Raw genomic sequence first — 18694 nt, forward strand, 5'->3', positions numbered from 1 at the left:
GACAGGTGGGAGACTGGGTAACTTAGAGGATTGGTAAGGGATCTCAAACCTTTCACTTCCTGATTCAAGATTGACCTTTAATTATGTGACCTAAGTAATTGGACGGTTTAATGCTGTCTGATTTTTTGCAACTTCATTTGGTTGGAATAGTTCTTAGTTGATGGAAAGAGTGTTTTAAATGGGAAAACTCCATAATTTCATCCAGTTCGGAGTGATTCACAACCTGTTTTTGCTTCCGAAAGCCAGGCTTTCAATATAGTCTTAGGAACCACTCCAAATATTCCCTCCTCATGCGCATTCAGCAGTATTTGCACACGCACTATTGTCCGCTTGCCAGCATTCATATGCCGGCAGCACTCCTACGCATGGACTCCTTCCCACAAGAAAGAAATTGAGTATCGCTTTGCAGGGAAGATTTTGCTTGCTTACTGCTAGGAGAAGTCTAAGGCTTGCTTACTGCATCACTGCGATCACAGAGCGGAGACCTTCAAATCTGTTTCTGCTGTTGATTCATTCGGTATCCGTAGGCTGGACTGTATGCGAGCTTTGGGTATATATTACAAAGCCTTCCTGTTCCTCCATATGTCTATCAGTGTAGGACTTTCATCTTGCATCTCCTGGACAGTGTGCTCAAGCTGTTCTCATGGTTCTCCACTTAGTGATTTTTTCTCCTTGAAAATAAATACGTAAAACCTTAGCTATAATAAAGGAAATGAACCACTTTAAATTTTGAGACATATTTAAATACTTTGGATTGATGTAAGTTAGTAAATGGGGCTGAATCCACCCCATTGTTTGAAATTTCTGTACTTTGTCTTTTCCCAGTAGGCCCACAAATAGCAATCATGCAGAAAACTGGCTGATATCACAATGCTAAATGGCTACTTAAATTTGCCTATGTTGATGTTAAAAGCAGGCGAAGGTTACTGAGAGCAAGAGCTAGCGAGGACAACAAGGAGTGGTGAAGAACTGTCCAAAGGGGAGGGAGTTATTTCTTTTTTTTTTAAAAAAAATTTTTTTGTTAAGAGTTTTTTTTTTAAGTACAGAAAAATAAGAAAAGGGAAGAACACCAAAGAAACATGGTATGAAACTTCCAAATTTATTGGTGACAAAGTCATAAACAATTACCAACTTTATCTAAAATTATGAGATTATTGCTTAGTCTAAAATTGTAACAACTTTATAACAAAATATCTTCTTTTATATTATCTAAAATAAAGAACCCTCTCCTTAATTTTCAACTCCACATATCTAACAGCTTCCCCTTAATTGTCAAAATCGCAGATCATCAGTTCATTTTTTTTTCTCTTTCATGAAGTAAGTCATTAAGGGGTTTGCAGTTAGCAATGAATATAGATATTGTGTTTTCTGTAATGAAATGCGTGAATTTAGCCATCTCTGCACATTCCAGCATCTTCAGTAACCATTCCTCTACTGTGGGTATTATTGAAATTTTCCATTTCCAAGAATATAGTAATGTTGCTGCCATTATCATATCTGTCCACCCGTCCCAAAAGGAAGACTTCTCGTTTCATTTGTGGGTTAATCTTTAAAATCTTCTGAATTCATAAATATGTATTTATATCCATTTTTTGGCTTTATTACCAGTCTATTATCACTTATAATAAAATGCCCCTTCATACTGTTTTGAAGTATTATACATTTTACGTAATTTATCTGGAGACATAAACTATCAAGATATCATTTTATAAAAAAATTATTTTAAGAATTCTTTTAAGATTAGAAATTAAGACTAAATTTAACACCCTTAAGCCACATTTTCCCCATTGTTCCATTTGTACATAGTACTCAAAGTTCTTAGTCTGTTTTGTCATACATTCCTTCACCTGTTCCTTTTCTGTTTCATATTTCAACAAGTGTATGCATTTTGTCAATGACATGTTCATCATTTGTGCCTAACTTCATTTCAAATGCAGTCGATCTTTTCAAAATCATGCAATATTTTATCTGTTTTAAGTCTTTTAAATAATTGTGCATAGAAAACATTGCTGATTATATCCTTCTCTTATCAAGTTGCCTCTTGATTTCAATTTACAACCTCTTTAGAGGTCTAATATTTCACAATAAGTTAACCATTTATCTTTAATATATGTCACATCTATAAAATGCTTCTTGTGATGAAAGCCACATTTTTAAAATTTCAAAACCTTCAGATGTGTTTATGAAAAATAGTGACTGGTTCAAGTTGCACTTTCTTTTTCCACTTCTCAGCGGTATAAAATGCTGCTATCATGGTAGTGAAAGAAGAAAATGATGAGGAGGAAAGGGGGGAAAAAAGACATTCTGGAATTAGGCTTACTGCATTTTTTAGGGTTACTTCTCTAATATTCAAACAAGTGGGGAAGACTTGTGATGGTAGTCCACAGAGAATGCTCGAATATGCTTCTTTTTCACACCTGAGATGTCTGCTAGGAAAGACCAAAACAACAACAAAGAAGCATTTGGCTACAAAAGGGAATATAGTAGACCAGTTATGATGACAGGCATGGATGAGTTTTCCTAACAAGACTTAATTCCCATGTAGGGAAAAGTGAAATAAATGAGATACCATTGGTACAGTACCATCGTATGATGCCATGAAGTCATTGGGCTTGGAAAGCTGTAGATCTTTTTAGAATGGCACATGATCTGCACTCAAAACTGTTCTACCATAGTGCTTTGGTAGTGCTGGAGAATGCCATCAGGTTGCAGCCTACTTAATGCAATCCCATAGGATTTTCAAAGCAAGAGACAAATGGATAGGTTGCCTTTGCTTGCCACTGCATGGCATTCGGTATCCTTTGCTTACAATACATGCTGGATCCCTTCCATTCTCATTCTGAAAAGTTACAAGAATTAACTCTACACTGGTTAACAGTGGCTGTGGGAGTTTCTAAGTTTCGGAATGATGTCACAGGTAAAAATAATGGATATATTTATTTGGTAAGTATAGGGGGAGGGGAAACATTACATGAAAAGGTAAAACAATGTTTAGTTTGGTGCTTTCTTTAAGTTGAAGGTGAGAATCACTGATCATAAGTGAAACTTTGAAAACAGGATGGGTGGCAGGTATCCACAATGTCCACTAATATGTGTAGTTTGCAACTTTTTGTGCCTGAAAATTGTAGCCCACTTTCTGGGCAATTGTAGAGAAAAACAACCCAAACAATATAAAAATCCTTGAAATCTACTAATCCAACAGTTCTCCTTTCAAAATACAGCAAGGTGGATCTGGCTGTTCTCTAAGTGGCTCTCTTCAAAAGCTGCTTAGGTTGGAGGAAGTCTCCTAAAACTGTAGGAAGATTTCAACAGAAAGGAAAAATGGGAGTATAAACATCTTAATTAAAAATGAATAAATGAATAAAGTTTGGTCAATGAAATGATAGAATAGAAGTGGGATTGATTCCATTGTCACCTTTTAGAAACCACTGTTATTAGTTAACTTTTGTAAGTTTCTGGCATAATCAGATCAGCTGGAAGGGGGCTACCCTACTGAGTGGTCATCTGGAAATATAATTTGGGGCCTCCCTCAGCAATAGTTTTTCAAGATTTATTTATCTATTTCTTTATATTCCATCTTTCTTCCCAGAGGGGGCTCAAATCAGATTACATTGTTCCCCAGCCCTGTTTTGCTTCATTTGGTAACGGGCCCAGTGTCACACAGCGATTTTCAATGTCAGACTGAGAATTCAAAATTTGGTCTTTCAGATCCTAGTCTGACACTCTTAACTACTAAACCACACTGACACAGGGGAATGCAGCTTACAGCAGGTGATGCCTTCTGATTTGCTGTCTGGAATTGCCTGATTCTTCGGGACAAAAGGATTCTGGGTAGTGATGCTATAATCAGTTACTCTGACAGATAGTCACCTATGGTTGCTGCTTGAAGTCTTGTGGTTCAGTGATGGCTCAAACACATCTGCCGTTGCTGGAAAAGTAATTGCCGTGCTTTAATATCAGTATCCTATTTTAGACATCAGACCCTGTACAAAAATGAGGCATTATTTAACTCCAATGTGTCTCCTTGTTAAGAACTCTGGCCCATGAGACCTGTCCTATTCCTGCTGGTTGTCTGAATGATTGTTATTTAGGATGTCTTTACTTATTTCACGGAGGGAAGGAGTCACTTTTTTTTAAATGGCATTTATTTAATCAAGAAGGCCCAAATCAACTTTCTTTGCGATGCCATTTAGCGATTTATTGGTTCACCATCCAGGCTCTGTTTCGCCTAGGTGGCATGTGAAGCAGAAGCAACATAATTTCTCCAGCTAAATAGCTGAAAAGGCATTTATATTATATGGATTCCCCCTCCAAAAAGAAAAAGGAAATGTTTACATTGAGTGCTCTTTGTGCCTCTTAATCTTTCCATATGGTGTCATTCTGAAATGAGCAGCGATCGCATGGCTCCTTTTGTGGCACAGCTGCCAGCGCGAGGGCGAGGGAAAGAAGTATATCTATATTTGCCTAATGCATTATAAGACAGTCACTCGGGGGAAAAAAGTAGTAGGGACGAGGGAGATGAAAACCTGCCTTTCCATTATGGAGTATGTGGTGTCGAAAATTTATAGCCTTTCACTAGAGAGTTAAAAAAAAAATCCAAAAAGGTACATTGCTGAAATCTACCCTTTAGTTACGTGTCTGCTTATTAAGAAGAAAAGCTGGAGGAGCTGGTGGGTGGCTTGCAGTGGGTACTGAGTGTTTCTGAAGGATTAATGACTTTTTAAAAATGGATACCATGTACATTTTCCTTGCGAGAGAAGATAAAAAAGGAAAGCGACATTGGAATCGGGAGGGTGGATTCCCCCTTTCAGTTCCTTGTCTCCCCATCTGCCTTCCCTTGGCTTGTGTATGTGACTGTGTAAAGTGCCGTCAGATCAGAGCCAACATGGTGTCCCCATAGGGCAGAGTTGGCCAAACTGTGGTTTTCCAGATGTCCATGGACTACATTTGCCATGAGCCCTTGCCAACATCATGCAGGAGTTGATTGTAATTATAGTCCATTAACTGCTGGAGAGCCACAGTTTGGAAGCCTCAACCATTGGGTTTTCAAGGGAAGAGACGATCAGAGGTGGTTTGGTATTGCCTGTCTCTTGATGCCTCCCATCCAGGTACTAACAAAACCTGACCCTGCTTAGTTTTTGAGACTGCATGATATCAGGCTACCCAGAGACATCTGGATCAGGACTTGGCTTTCTTACCACACTGCAATCCTGAAGTAACATGGGTCCCTATGATGCTTCTAGGATTTTCCTCAAATAGACATTTGAAGGTCACAGTCCATACGTTCAGGAGCAGCAAATCCTCTTCTAAAGTCAAGACAGGTGTGGCCCTCACAAGGAAAGGCCCTGAACTGTTTGCCATGGAAACTTTGGGTTCCTTGAGGCAGTGTTTGCCTTCTTTTTTTGTTGTGATAAGTGCTCATTAGATCATGAGGATGGTGAAACAACTCAGTCCTAGTGATGTCATGTTTTCTAGGCAAAGCCAAGGTTCTCTGTTGCTTGTTATTTTGGTTCTTCTATTTTTTGCTAAATTAAGGCTCTTCCTTAAGGAACTTCTGCACTAAGAAATCCTAGGGCCTCACTACACATTGTGTGGCATTTTCTGTGCGCTAAAATTAGTTTCGACTTTTTCATTTTAAGTTGTGGTGGGCTGGAGTTGGCTTGGTTCTGGCCATCTCTTTAAATGGCATCTCCCTTTTGGGTAAACATAGACGTTATCTCTTAGTTCAGGAGCCAATGAGCAAAAGATGTTTCCTCGTAATGTTTCAGAGAAGTCTTCGGAGGGAATTTGCAGTTCTGGACAGTCTCCAGTCCAACAAGTGATTTTGCCCTGAGAATGAAGCACAATATGGTGCTGATCACATAACTCATATGAGAGCAAAGGAAACTGAAAACTGTTTCCCTCTTTCCCTCGTCTTCCTATTCATTGATCTGTCTGACTTGTAACAGGTTGCTAAAAGAATTTGTTCATTTCTCTAATGTGGATAAAAAAAAAGATATTTAAATGCACCACAAATTGCTAGTAGCAGCCCCGGGGTTTAGCATTTCATTCTCTCCTGTGTAGGAGATCCTAAAGTTGCTGTTTCATCCAGCTTGGTGCTGAGTTCCACCAGGGCTTTCTTCATTTCCACAGATAGGTCCCACATGGACCTTTTCATCTGTGCTTCTCCAATCTGCCCTGTCCCAGTGGCTACCATACCCATCAACATCTCTTTCTTGAGTTCCTTCTCCTTCCTTCCAAGTATCTCTGGAATGCCAGTCTTTGGCATTTCTTGGCTTCCTGATCTCTTTGGCTTTCATTCCTTCCTTCACTTCTGATGTTCTGAAGTTTCTGTTCAAACAGAAAAGAAGACACGGCAGCCAGCAGTGGAGGCAGGTATGATTTCCACCACTGATAAGTGGGTTGAATTTTACTCTTTGAAGCCCTCTCAGGTTTGTCAACGAGGGGCCTCCTTTTCCTAGGCCATGGACCTAACGTTCAATTCTTATGAGCTCTAGTGATTCACATACTTAATGGCAACCCCGGTCTCTTTTGACTCTAAATATTTAATGCATTTAATTTAATTTAAATTATTTAATGTATTTTAAAACCTAAATTTATTGTACCACTATTAATTTGTTAAGCAAACTGCCCTGAGACCGCAAGGAGAAGGCTGGTGTATAAATCATCAAAATATATAAATGAACAAAGCACACGTGTTGGTTGTCCCCTTTCACAGTAGTTTATTCTACAGGAAGCAAAGATTTAGCACTTGATTGCTCCCCTTTCTTATGTTCTTCATAAATGTATGGAAAGAAGCACAGGCAGCAGCTGATTGTTCTCCTATTAATTTGTTGCAGGTGACTTTAGGTGGGACCTTTATTGGCATTGGACGCAAAACTCCAGATTGCCAGGGCAACACCAAGTATTTCCGCTGCAAGTTCTGCAATTTCACCTACATGGGCAATTCCTCGACAGAGCTGGAGCAGCACTTCTTGCAGGCCCACCCAAACAAAATAAAATCCCCCCTTCCTGCTTCTGAATCCAGCAAAGCTTCGGAGAAGAATTCCAGCAAGTCCGCTCCCACCGTTCGCGAGGCTGGAGATCTGGGGAAATGGCAGGACAAGATCACCATAAGAGCCGGAGACGACACGCCGGTTGGTTATTCGGTGCCCATCAAGCCTCTCGAACCCTCAAGACAAAACGGTACGGATGCGTCCAGTTACTACTGGTGCAAATTCTGCAGCTTTAGTTGTGAATCATCCAGCTCCCTCAAACTGTTAGAACATTACAGCAAGCACCACGGGGGGAGCCAGACAGGGGGCCTTCACCCAGATCGGAATGACAAGCTGTCGAGGGGGTCGGTCATTAATCAGAATGACTTAGCCAAAAATGCAGATGGAGAGTTAGCGGCCAAGACTGACAAGGGCTCTAGTATGGCAAAAAGGAAAGACTTCTCCAGCTCAGGAGCGGAGGACAACGTGGTGACGAGCTACAATTGTCAGTTTTGCGATTTTAGGTACTCTAAGAGCCATGGCCCAGATGTAATAGTGGTGGGGCCTCTTCTTCGTCATTATCAGCAGCTGCACAACATTCACAAGTGTACCATTAAACACTGTCAGTTTTGCCCCCGAGGCCTTTGTAGCCCAGAAAAGCACCTTGGAGAAATTACTTATCCTTTTGCTTGCAGGAAAAGTAATTGTTCCCACTGTGCTCTCTTGCTCTTGCACTTGTCCCCTGGGATGCCAGGAGGCTCCAGAGTCAAGCATCAGTGTCACCAGTGCTCTTTCTCCACTCCTGATGTAGACGTTCTCCTGCTTCACTATGAAACCACACACGAAGCCCAGGCCTCTGAAGTCAAGCAAGAAGCCAATGCCCTGCAAGGGGTGGACGGGCTGTTGACTGTCAAAGAAAGCAAAGAACATTCGTGTACCAAATGTGACTTTGTCACTCAGGTAGAAGAGGAGATTTCTCGACACTACAGGTAACGCGCTTGTGTGTGTGTTGACGTGTGTGCGTAGTATTCAAAACAAATAACAAGAGGCCACTGTCCACCAGCTAAAGTGGTATCAAGAGGGTTGTTTCCTGTTGCAGTCATTGATACACTTAAATCAATTTAGGGGATTTTTAGGGGATTCTAGTTACCATTTTCTCTGTCACCCTCCACGGGCCGGATTTCCCCAGAGTGGCAGGCAATAAATTCAACAACAACAATAACAATACATTTGAGTCCAGTGGCAGCTTCGAGACCAATAAGATTTTTCAGGGTACGAAATTTCGAGAAGAGTTTTGACTCTTGAAATCTCATACCCCGAAAACCTCATCGGACTCTTAGGAGCCACTGGAGTCGCAGCTAGCTGTTGGAATGCAGACCATTACAGCTACCTTTGGAAACTAATTTTTAATACGATAGAAGCGTGCAGTCCTCTCCCCTTGGGCAAACACAAGAGGAATAGGGTGAGGACTTCCATATTTGTTTATGCATGAATCAGCTGATCTCTTAAGTTGCTGTATACATATAGATATATTAGATAGATCTACCCATTTATCTTCCATGAGAAGTCCAAAGCTGCTCCCAGCAGTATTCCCTTTCTACCCCTGAAAAGTAGGTTATCTTGAGAAAAATTAACTGACTCAAGGTCACTTGAGTCAGCTTCCCATGCAGAAGTGTATAATCTGAGATCCAACACTTTAATACTCTACCATGCTGGCTTTTCCAACCCATGTTCTTGCACTGTGCATTATTTCAAGTGGGTTGGGTGGTCTGGGGATGGTACTTTCTTCTCCACCATAGGAGTATGAGAATACAAGAGGTACCTGTGAGACAGTCTGTTTTATAACCATGGATACCACAGTGTGACATTCAGTATGGGAAGTGTTCTTGACTATGAATAGCAGTTGTGTATCACCAGGGAACGGGAAGTCCTTAGACACCTAAGGGGTTATATGCATCATGGTCTAAATCTTATTGATATGGAAGTCCTTCTGTACATATTAGAAATGGAAATAAATATACATAGTCATGTGCACCCTTTTGTTGCCAAGTCAGAGCTTATGGCGACTACGTGGGGTTGTCAAGGAAGGGGATGTCTAGAGATGGTTTGCTATTGCCTGCCTCCACGTCATGAGCCTGGTCTGCCATGGTCGTCTCCAATCCAAAGACTAACCAGAGCTGACCCTGCTTAGTTTTTGAGGTCTAATGAGATTGGATAAGCCTGGACTATCCAGGTCAGGGACTGTTCCATATAAAGCCATAAATAAGATGGCAGTCCAAGTATTATTTTAAGCATGTCTTATTGACTCACAGCATACCACAAGTGCCCTGAGATTGCAATCCATTGAAGGTTGCATATGAATCTGACTTAACTCCAGGTCTCCCAATGGCCACTGGTCTTTGGTGGTTTGCCATAGCCTGCCCGTGTGTAGTGACCCTGCTATTTCTTGGTGTTCCCCCATCCAGATACTAGGCCTGACAAGGCCAGGATCTAGCAAGATTAAGCTAGGCTGGGTTATCTAGAACAGGACCTAGATATTTATATAGAAGTAATCTTACAGTTCTCATTGGCAGTCTAGTCCAGACCCATTTTTTCTGGTTCTCCCTTCCTGCTGCAGCACCAACTGTACCCCCAAAATGCTGTTCTTGGAAACCAGGGAGCCCCAGGAATAGCTTGGGGAGAATAGAGGTGGTATGTGGGTAGGTGGAATGGGCAAAATCACACCCATTTTGTGCCTGTGAAAATTCTAGGTGGGATCCAAGCCCGAATGCCTATTTTTTTGGCATCTTCTGTCAGCTCCACAAAATAGCCTTAAAATATTTATTTGCTTCCATTGTAGCTCCATGTTTTTTCCCCCATTTTGTATTGAACTTCTTCTATCCCAGTGAAACGCTGCTAAGGCAAACAGCTTTTGTGTCATTGCTATTATGTCTGAGAAAGCTCAAAAGCTTCGGTACTTATAAAGATCCAGGGTTGCTTTCCAAGTTCACTTTTGCCATGGAACAAGGTGGCCTTCTTCCTAAAATGTAATGTGATCTAATGCCCTTTGCAAGTGGGATGTCATATGGTAAAATTATGAGCTGTTAAATTAAAAAAAATAGTTTGTAATCCTATCCATAAGATAGGGGTCAGTCTTCTGGTTTTGCTTATAAACAAATTGGGAAACATGTTGCCTTTTGTTGACGACAACCCCCCCCCCCTTTAAAACATGAATTAAAGCTCTGATCTGATGTTAGATTCCATGAATGAACGAGTGAATGAATGAATGAATGAATGAATGAATGGATTTACCTCATTTATACCCCTCCTTTCTCCCTAATAAGGATCTAAAGGATCTACCATCATTCTCCTCATATCCATTTTATGTCCACAACAACCCTGTGAGGTAGGTTAGATGGAGGGGCTAAAGCTGTTAAAGGGTGGGGTTCCAGTTCTCCAGACCCAATTCTTGTTCCCTGCAGTTACCCAGCAGCTCAGAACGGTAGCACAAAGGGAGGGAAAGGCTCGGGCCTCCCTCACCAGAAAAACACATATTCTTCATGTAGAACCATGCCATTGGTGGTACGTGCCAATTTTGCTGCTCCATGTGGAGTATCTGTGCCAGTGGTGTAGCAAAATCAGTGACATACCCCCTCTCCGACATGGGTTTTGTTCAAGATAACTTGGGGCAGGTGCAGGAGACCAACCTCTCCCTGTGATACCGTTCCCAGCCCATGTGAGCCTTCATTTTTAAAAGAAGCCATGTGCCTGAAAGGAATAAGAATTGGGTCTGGGCAACTTGAGCCAACTCTTTAAAAACTGTAATGTATTGGTTGGCTTTCTGAGAATGTGACTGGCCCAAGGTCACCCAGCAAGCTTCCCCAACAGAGTTGAAATCCAAACTTGGGACTACCAGATCTTAGACTCCAGCAAGTACACTGAAGTGATCTGAATGAAAGTGTTGAGTTGAGTACCCTGACGAAGAAGGGTTTTTTGTACCCGGTTGTTTTCTACCTGATTGACCGTTTACGCACTGCAGGTTTCATGCCGGGATGCAGGCTGGAGTTTTAGTCATGGAAGGTTGCCCCACCTGTCCCTGCACCCACATGGGGGAGCATTTGGCCCAGTGCACCTCATCTGCCCCCGATTTGTGCTCCTGCATGGGAGCTGGGGCAGTGAAGTTTCCAGTGCATAAACGGTCAAGAAGTCTCAAAGTGACTTACAAACACCTTTCCATTCCTTTCTTCACAAGACACACCCCTGTGAGGTAGGTAGAATCATAAAATCATCATGGAGTTGGAAGGGGCCATACTGGCTACCTAGTCCAACCCCCTGTTCAGTGCAGGATCAAACTAAAGCATCTACAGTAAGTCCAGCTGCTGCTTTGAGACAGTGAGGCTGAGAGGTTTCTTAACAGAACGGGTCTGCAAGAACAGCCCTAAGAGAACTGTGACTGGCCTAAGGTCACCCAACTGGCTGCATGTGAAAGAAGACTGGGAAATCAAACCTGGTTCTCCAGATTTGAGTCTGCTGGCTCTCCAGTGTAAGACCAGGTGGAGAAGAAACAAGGAGGGAGGAAGAGGGATACCTGCATGATAATTCAGTCCTTCAGTTTAGAGAAAAGTGGAAAGTACCTGGGCATTGCTCAACACCTGGCTGTATTGACTACATCTGAGGAGCCCATAAAATAATGGCGCCTTGCTGCTCTTCTTCAACAAACAACTGGGGCCTGCAGAAGCAGCAAGTTTCTGCATGTAGTTCTCCTTCCTTGGATCCAAATGGGCCGTAGGGGTGCTGTTAGGAATAATTAGTTAATTGTTGCAAACTGCTTTGAAGATGCAAAGTAGATTCAGTGTCCTACATGCTGTTATAATTATTTTTATTAGGGCAGATCTGGGCCGTATTGGGAAAGCTGCTATCCAGCCCTTTGACCATACATGAGAGAGACTTTCTCCATATATTCAAAATAAATAAACACCTACCAATAAGCTTTTAGTGAGGGAGAAGATTGCTGCGTCCTAAAAGCGCGGACGTTTTTGTGTGTTAAATTTGGATGTCCCTTCCCAGGAAAACGCAGATTAAAAAGATTTTTAAAAATTCCCCAAAGTGGAATTTTAAGACTATGAAGTCCATATTTAGACCATTTGGTTATTGGCCTAGTTTTCAAAAGAACTGAGTGTCAGACATTTGCCATTGACGTCAATGGTACACAATACTGTTGAAAAATCGCACTACTTATTTAGGTGACTAAATATGCTCTCTAGAACCTAAAATTAGGATCTTAAGCTTCAAAGAACAAAACAAAACAAATCTTGGCTAGGATTCTCTAAACCTTCTGGCATAGCAAACCAGCACTTACTGTGTACATGTATTTGCGTATATTTTACCCCCCAAAGCATATGATCAACTCTCTTTTTAGATGTAAGTACTACAACATTTGTATGGTTGCTGCTTTTCTTATTCCCTCTCCCTGGAAAATCTGGCTGTCTTGCATTTATTTTAAGAATGTTTTATTTTTTTAAATAGCCAGGCTATATGGATTAACAAAGGTGAGTAAATCCATCATCTTGATTTAGCATGTGTCTATGTACTGTTTCTGCACTGGGAACTTTGCTGCTCTGGCCCCCATGTGGGAGCACAAATCCGGGTGGATGAGGTGCACTGGGTCAAATGCTCCCCTGTGCAGAAGGAAGAGGCAGGGCAACCTGCGCCGACACAAATTCCAGCCTGCAGCCTGGTGCAAAGCCTCCAGTGCATAAATAGTTGTTTCTAGAGTTCTCCAAACTCTGTCAAGGCAAGCTTCTTGAAAACAAGACACGAAATATGTTCAGACCTTCTTTGAGTGACCAAGGCAAAACACGGAAATTGAAATATTTCTTATATTCAAAAGGCTTAGATCAAAAAATGAGCTAGAGGACAATTTTAACCAACATTATTATTATTATTATTATTATTATTATTATTATTATTATTATTATTATTATTATTATTATTATTATTATTATTATTATTAATTTCCCGCCTCTCTCTATAGGCTCGAGGTGGGTCACAACAGTCTCAACCCTGTTAAAATCCCCATTAAAAGACTTAAAAAATCCCCAAACCTCCCCCCTATCAAATAAACGAAGATAATGCAAGGGAGCGGTGTACACTTCCCAACTCCCAAATTCAAATGTGAATTAAAGTGTCTCTTTTGTGTATGGAGTTTGTGCTGAAATAATCCCACACTAAGTGTGAGCAGCATAGCTTTAAAGAATCTCCTTTTGGCTTCACAAAGGATTTTCTCTCATATCTTTTTCTTTCCCATCTCTTCCCTTTCTTTTTGACTCCCTTCCAATTCGTGGGTTCCCTTGGGTTACGAACGCCAGGTGGGGAAATACCTGGATATTTTGGAGGTGAAGCCTGAGGAGGGCAGGTTTCGGGGTGGGGAGGGGCATCATGTCAAAATTAGAAGATATCACAGTCCCACTTTATACTGTTTCATATTGGCCAGACTCCACCTGGAGTGTGCAGTTCTGGAGGCATCACTTCAGAAAGGACGTGGACAAAATGAAGAGGATTCAGAGGAAAGCGACAAGAATGATCCGCTGCCTGGGGACCAAGCCCAATGAGGCTGAGGGACTTGGGAATGTTCAGCCTAGAGAAGAGGAGGTTGAGAGGGGACATGATGGCTCTCTTGAAGTATTTTGAAAGGTGGTTACTTAGAGGAGGGCAGGAAAAGCTTCCTGTTGGCAACAGAGGACAGGACCTGCAGTAATGGCTTTAAATTATGTGGAAAACAACAGCTAGATATCAGGGGAAAAAATTCACAGAACCATTCAGTGTAATCGGCTGCCTAAAGAGGTGGCGAGCTCCCCCTCACTGACAGTCGTTAAGCAGCAGCTGGACGGATACTTATTATGGATGATTTAGGCTGATCCTGCATTGAGCAGGGGGTTGGCCTAGATGGCCTGTATGGCCTCTTCCAAGTCTATGGTTCTATGGTCAATGAGATATAATGCCAGGGAGTCCACCTTCCAAAGCAGCCGTTTTCTCCATCTCATCTCAAGTCACCTGGAGATAACCTGTAATAGTAGATCCCTAACTACTCCCCGGGGTTTGGGAGGTTGGGAACAGCATGTACCACGTGAATGCAGGAAGTCTTCTATTCAATCAGACCATTGGTCCGTCAGTGCCACTATTGTCTCATCAGACTGGCAGCAGCGTTTCAGTGGAGTTGAACTAGAGACCATCTGCTTCTGGTGGAGTGAACCTGGGACCATCTGCTTGTAAAGCAGATATTCCACCCCTGAGTTATTGCCCCTCCCCTGTCAGCAGCCCTGTGTTGGCACATTTCCAGGTTATGCAGACATCAGTCCTAGTTGGTTTGTGAACAGTTCACTAATCAGGTTGTACCCTCCTCTAAACTTGCTTAAGGGATTGTGCTTAGCCTTGCCTCTTCCCTACTCTTTTCCTTTCCCCCCACCGAGTTGCCATTCTTTTTCCCAGTTGGATTAATGCTGGAGCATTGGTGCTAGACATTGTTAATGCTAGCCATGATTGTCCTTGGAAGTTGGGTCTGGTTATTATTAACCATGGCTGTCACTGACGGGGCAGTAATGCTGTTCCATGGTTAATGGGAACCATGGAACGGATGAGGAATTTGTGTAGATGTTCCTCATTGGGAATTTCCCTTTTGCTTCTGGCATTTGCTTCTTCGTTTCAGGGGAATTGTGCTGATGCCATACAGGTTATATATTGAAGTAATTAAGTTTTGTGGGAGAGAAAATATGTAATGATTAAATAGTGTGGGCCGATATTTCAGTGTCCTGAAAGCAATTGTTATGGATCGCTGGAATGAAGACTCATCTAAAGATTGTTTACAGAAATGCTATGAGCACTTTCCAGGCCTTTCTTTTAATGTTTCAAACAGTGATAACAACATGGGGCGTTTTGATTAAGGAAACCAAGTTTTAATTAAAGAAACCAAGCAGCATGTGAGGGTTAAATCTCTGTAAATGCCCTTGAACCCAATTGGCATTTTGTTTGCGTAGAAGTTGGTTTCAGAAGTGGAGGTAAATCCTTCATCTTAGTTACATTTTTTGCTTTAATCCCCTCTGTTTTTGAGGTACCACAATCTGTGGACCATCCAGCATTTGAAATATTATAAGTCATTTGCACTTTGTAGCACAATACCTACCCGTTTCATATAGGGCAACGGTGGCCAAACTGTGGCTCTCCAGATTCCCATGGACTACAATTCCCATGTGCCCCTGCCATAATTTGGCCACCCCTGATATAGGGTAAATAAGTGAGAGGAAAAACTATGGCACTTGTAACAATACTTCCTTAAAAACAAAACAAAACAATAGCAGACCTACATGTTACCTTTGGTGACAACAAAGTTTTTAATACCTTTTCCACTGATTGGAATTGCCATTCATGACAATATGCCAACGTATTTTTGGTTATGCATAGATAGAGGGTAATTCCCACACCATCCCATTTGACTAAAGTCAGGGTCGGTTCCCTTGTGACATTTTTCCTATATGGAGGAAATCTCTGTGGGGGCAATGGGAAGATCGTGGTATATATAGTTGCGTGTGTTTTGAAAACCTGGTTAGGGGAGGGAACTTAAATGGCTTCACACGTCCAGCTAAATTACGCTTACTACGTTTCATGCACAGCCCTTTGAATTATTATTTATGTTCAGAAGTGCCATCAAGTTGCAACTGACAGGTAGTTCTTTCAAGCAAGCAAGAAGCAGAGGTGGCTTGCCAATTGCCTTCCTCTGCAGTCTTCCTTGTAGGTCTCCTACCCAAGATCTGTCCCTGCTTAGCCTCTGAGCTCTGATGAGGTCAGACTATACTAGGGGAGGCCAAACTGTGGCTCTCCAGGTGTCCATGGACTACAATTACCATGAGCCCCTTTCAGCATGATGATGGCAGGGACCTATGGTAATTGTAGTCCAGGGACATCTGGAGAACCACCATTTGGCCACCCCTGGGCTATATCATGCCATCTTACCTCCTATATTATTTATTTACTTATCTGTATAATAGCATCACCCTGCCAACAAAAGTGAGTCTAGTCAAGGCTATGGTCTTCCCAGTTGCAATGTATGACTGTGAAAGTTGGACCATAAGGAAAGCCGAGCGTCAAAGAATTGAGGCTTTTGAACTCTGGTGCTGGAGAAGACTCTTGCGAGTCCCTTGGACTGCAAGGCGAACAAACCGGTCGGTCCTAGAGGAAATCAGCCCTGCCTGCTCCTTAGAAGGCCAGATCCTGAAGATGAAACTGAAATACTTTGGCCACCTCATGAGAAGGAAGGACTCCCTGGAGAATAGCCTAATGCTGGGAGCGATTGAGGGCAAAAGAAGAAGGGGACGACAGAGAATGAGGTGGCTGGATGGAGTCACTGAAGCAGTTGGTGCAAACTTAAATGGACTTTGAGGAATGGTGGAGGACAGGAAGGCCTCTAGAATCATTGTCCATGGGGTTGCGATGGGTTGGACATGACGTTGCACCTAACAACAGCATATTACCTTTGCCTGAGTATGGTGTCTTACAATGCCCTCAACCTCCTCCAAGTAGTTGCACCCTACCAAGTCCATTCAAGACAAGGCGTTTAGAATGCTCCAGCTCCATTCAAGACTGCAAATACCAGTCAGTGCATAAGCAGTTTGGAAATAATGACTTGCAGAGAGTCATGGAACAACTAACTTAAAACAATCCGTCTTAGTGTAAAAGCTAGCCTCCCGGGGTCCTGATCCTGACAAAGAAGTCTGTGGGCTACTGTAATGCTAATAAAATAGTATCATGTTAGCTCATAAAAAGTATTTCGTTACTATGGCATACACAGGAAATTGGCAACATATTGTTCCAATGTGGGAACATATGTTTTACATAGTTCAGTAATACAGTACTTTGCATGGTCTGCTTGAATGAAAATAGGCATGTGTGTTATTCGAAAGGTATATGGGACACTTAAATTGGCTGTCCTGGAGATTGCTTATTAGGTAGTTTTACTCTGTGTTCTTAGTAGAAGCTTTCATGGTTGATCCAAGTATCCCTCCCTCCCCCTGCGGATTTCACTGTGCCGTACAATATTCAACTGCACAATCCACACTCGTTTTTCCCTTAAGAAAAGTCTTTCTTTCAAAACCCTTAAGAATGGCTATAAAAGAACAAACATGACTTGTTCTCTGCACAAAGCCTACTGCTTTGGGAGTAAACAGTTTTAGTTTCGAAGACTCCCTGCACTCCGGTATTTTTTTCCCCTCCTTTTGAATGAACTCTCGATTATTCAGTGGGGTAAAGTGATCAGTAAATGATGACTACAAAAAGAAAGATAAATCGCACCTGTCATTTTCCTCCCTCCCATTATTTTATGTATATATCGTAAGTTTACACTGTCATTGACGTTTAAATGGTCCGAACATTAAATCGAAACCTTTTAGTATCAAAATAAATTGAACTTCAATAAAGAAAATGAGTTATAAGTATTAATTTCTTGAGAGCATGCCAAGAAAAATAATAAACTCTTTCAATTATTCCTGAAACCTATCTAGCGTTTTGCCAAGGCAGATGAGTACCAGTATGTTGCAATGCAATCCGAAACAAAGTTTGTTTGTTTGTTTATTACATTTATATATAGCACCCTCCCTTGCACCTCAGGGCGGTTTGCAGAGAACATGAAAACAGTGTGACCGATACAAAGTTCTAAATCCATTTGAAGTCAGTGGTCTTAGAGAGGTGTTACTTTGCTTGGGATTGTACTGTCTAGTGAATTTCATCTTTTTGGTACGTCCGTTAGGTCAGACGTCGTCAACCTGTGGTCCTCCAGATGTTCATGGACTACAATTCCCATGAGCCAAATCCCCAAATTCATGGGAATTGTAGTCCATGAACATCTGGAGGACCACAGGTTGACTACCTCTGCGTTAGGTGTATTGCTAATACTAACTTATTTGAAAAGTGTTTTGGTACAGAACTCACTCACTCACTCACTCACTCACTCACTCACTCACTCACTGCCACTCCCGGGCCCAGCCAGCTCATGGTGGTTTACAATAAAATCCCCCCCCCAAAATAAAACCACCCTCCAGGAGAGGTAGTCCTTTCCCAGATGTCCGACACATGGGCCTACTATAGGAAGGGACCTGGCCTCAGCCAGATGCATAGTGGTAGAATTCCATCTTTCAGGTCCTGTGGAACTGTGTCAGCTCCGTCAGGGCCCTCAGCTCTTCTGGGAACTCATTCCACCAGGCAGGGGCCAGGACCCTGGCCCTAGTTGAGGCCAGGCGTATCTCCCTGAAGGTTTATAAAAAAATCTTAGTTGACACGGACACTACAGATAGCTTTCTTCTTGGTGATCGCCAAGAATAATGTTCCTTGTGAAGTTCTAACAATAAACAAACAACTTCATAAAATGCTTGGTTCATTTTAAAGCCCCTCCCAGTGCCATATTGGTATGTTTTATTTTTCTAAATTTTATTATTATTTTTACTATTTAATTACTGATTTGAAAAAAATCACGAACAGAATTGGAAGAAGAAACAATTGGAGATAACAACACTACTGCAAAATATATTCCTATTTATCATTAGAATGCCAGGATGCTTATTTCAGTCCCAGTTTGGGCATATTTTCCCTTGGAATTTGATGACAGACCTGAATAGCATATTGTATGTGTGTGTGTTTGTTCATTTTCAGCAAGTCAGAAACCATGAGCACTGATTGTTAGTAGTTGCAATCATAAC

At 41.9% G+C, this 18694-nt stretch overlaps 1 protein-coding gene across 7 annotated transcripts in view; it reads left to right on the forward strand.

The window, feature by feature from the left end:
• Window positions 1-18694, forward strand: part of TRPS1 (transcriptional repressor GATA binding 1) — a 263798-nt gene that overhangs the window by 81895 nt on the left and 163209 nt on the right. For 6 of the 7 annotated variants that reach the window (XM_077351624.1, XM_077351628.1, XM_077351625.1 and 3 more), the window contains one exon: window positions 6840-7963. In XM_077351624.1, the coding sequence (XP_077207739.1) occupies window positions 6840-7963 (1124 nt within the window). The remainder of the gene's footprint in view (window positions 1-6839; window positions 7964-18694) is intronic. The other variant, XM_077351630.1, reaches the window with a different exon arrangement.

Source organism: Paroedura picta, chromosome 9 (assembly GCF_049243985.1).
Source record: "Paroedura picta isolate Pp20150507F chromosome 9, Ppicta_v3.0, whole genome shotgun sequence".
In the NCBI taxonomy this organism is placed as follows: Eukaryota; Metazoa; Chordata; class Lepidosauria; order Squamata; family Gekkonidae; genus Paroedura; species Paroedura picta.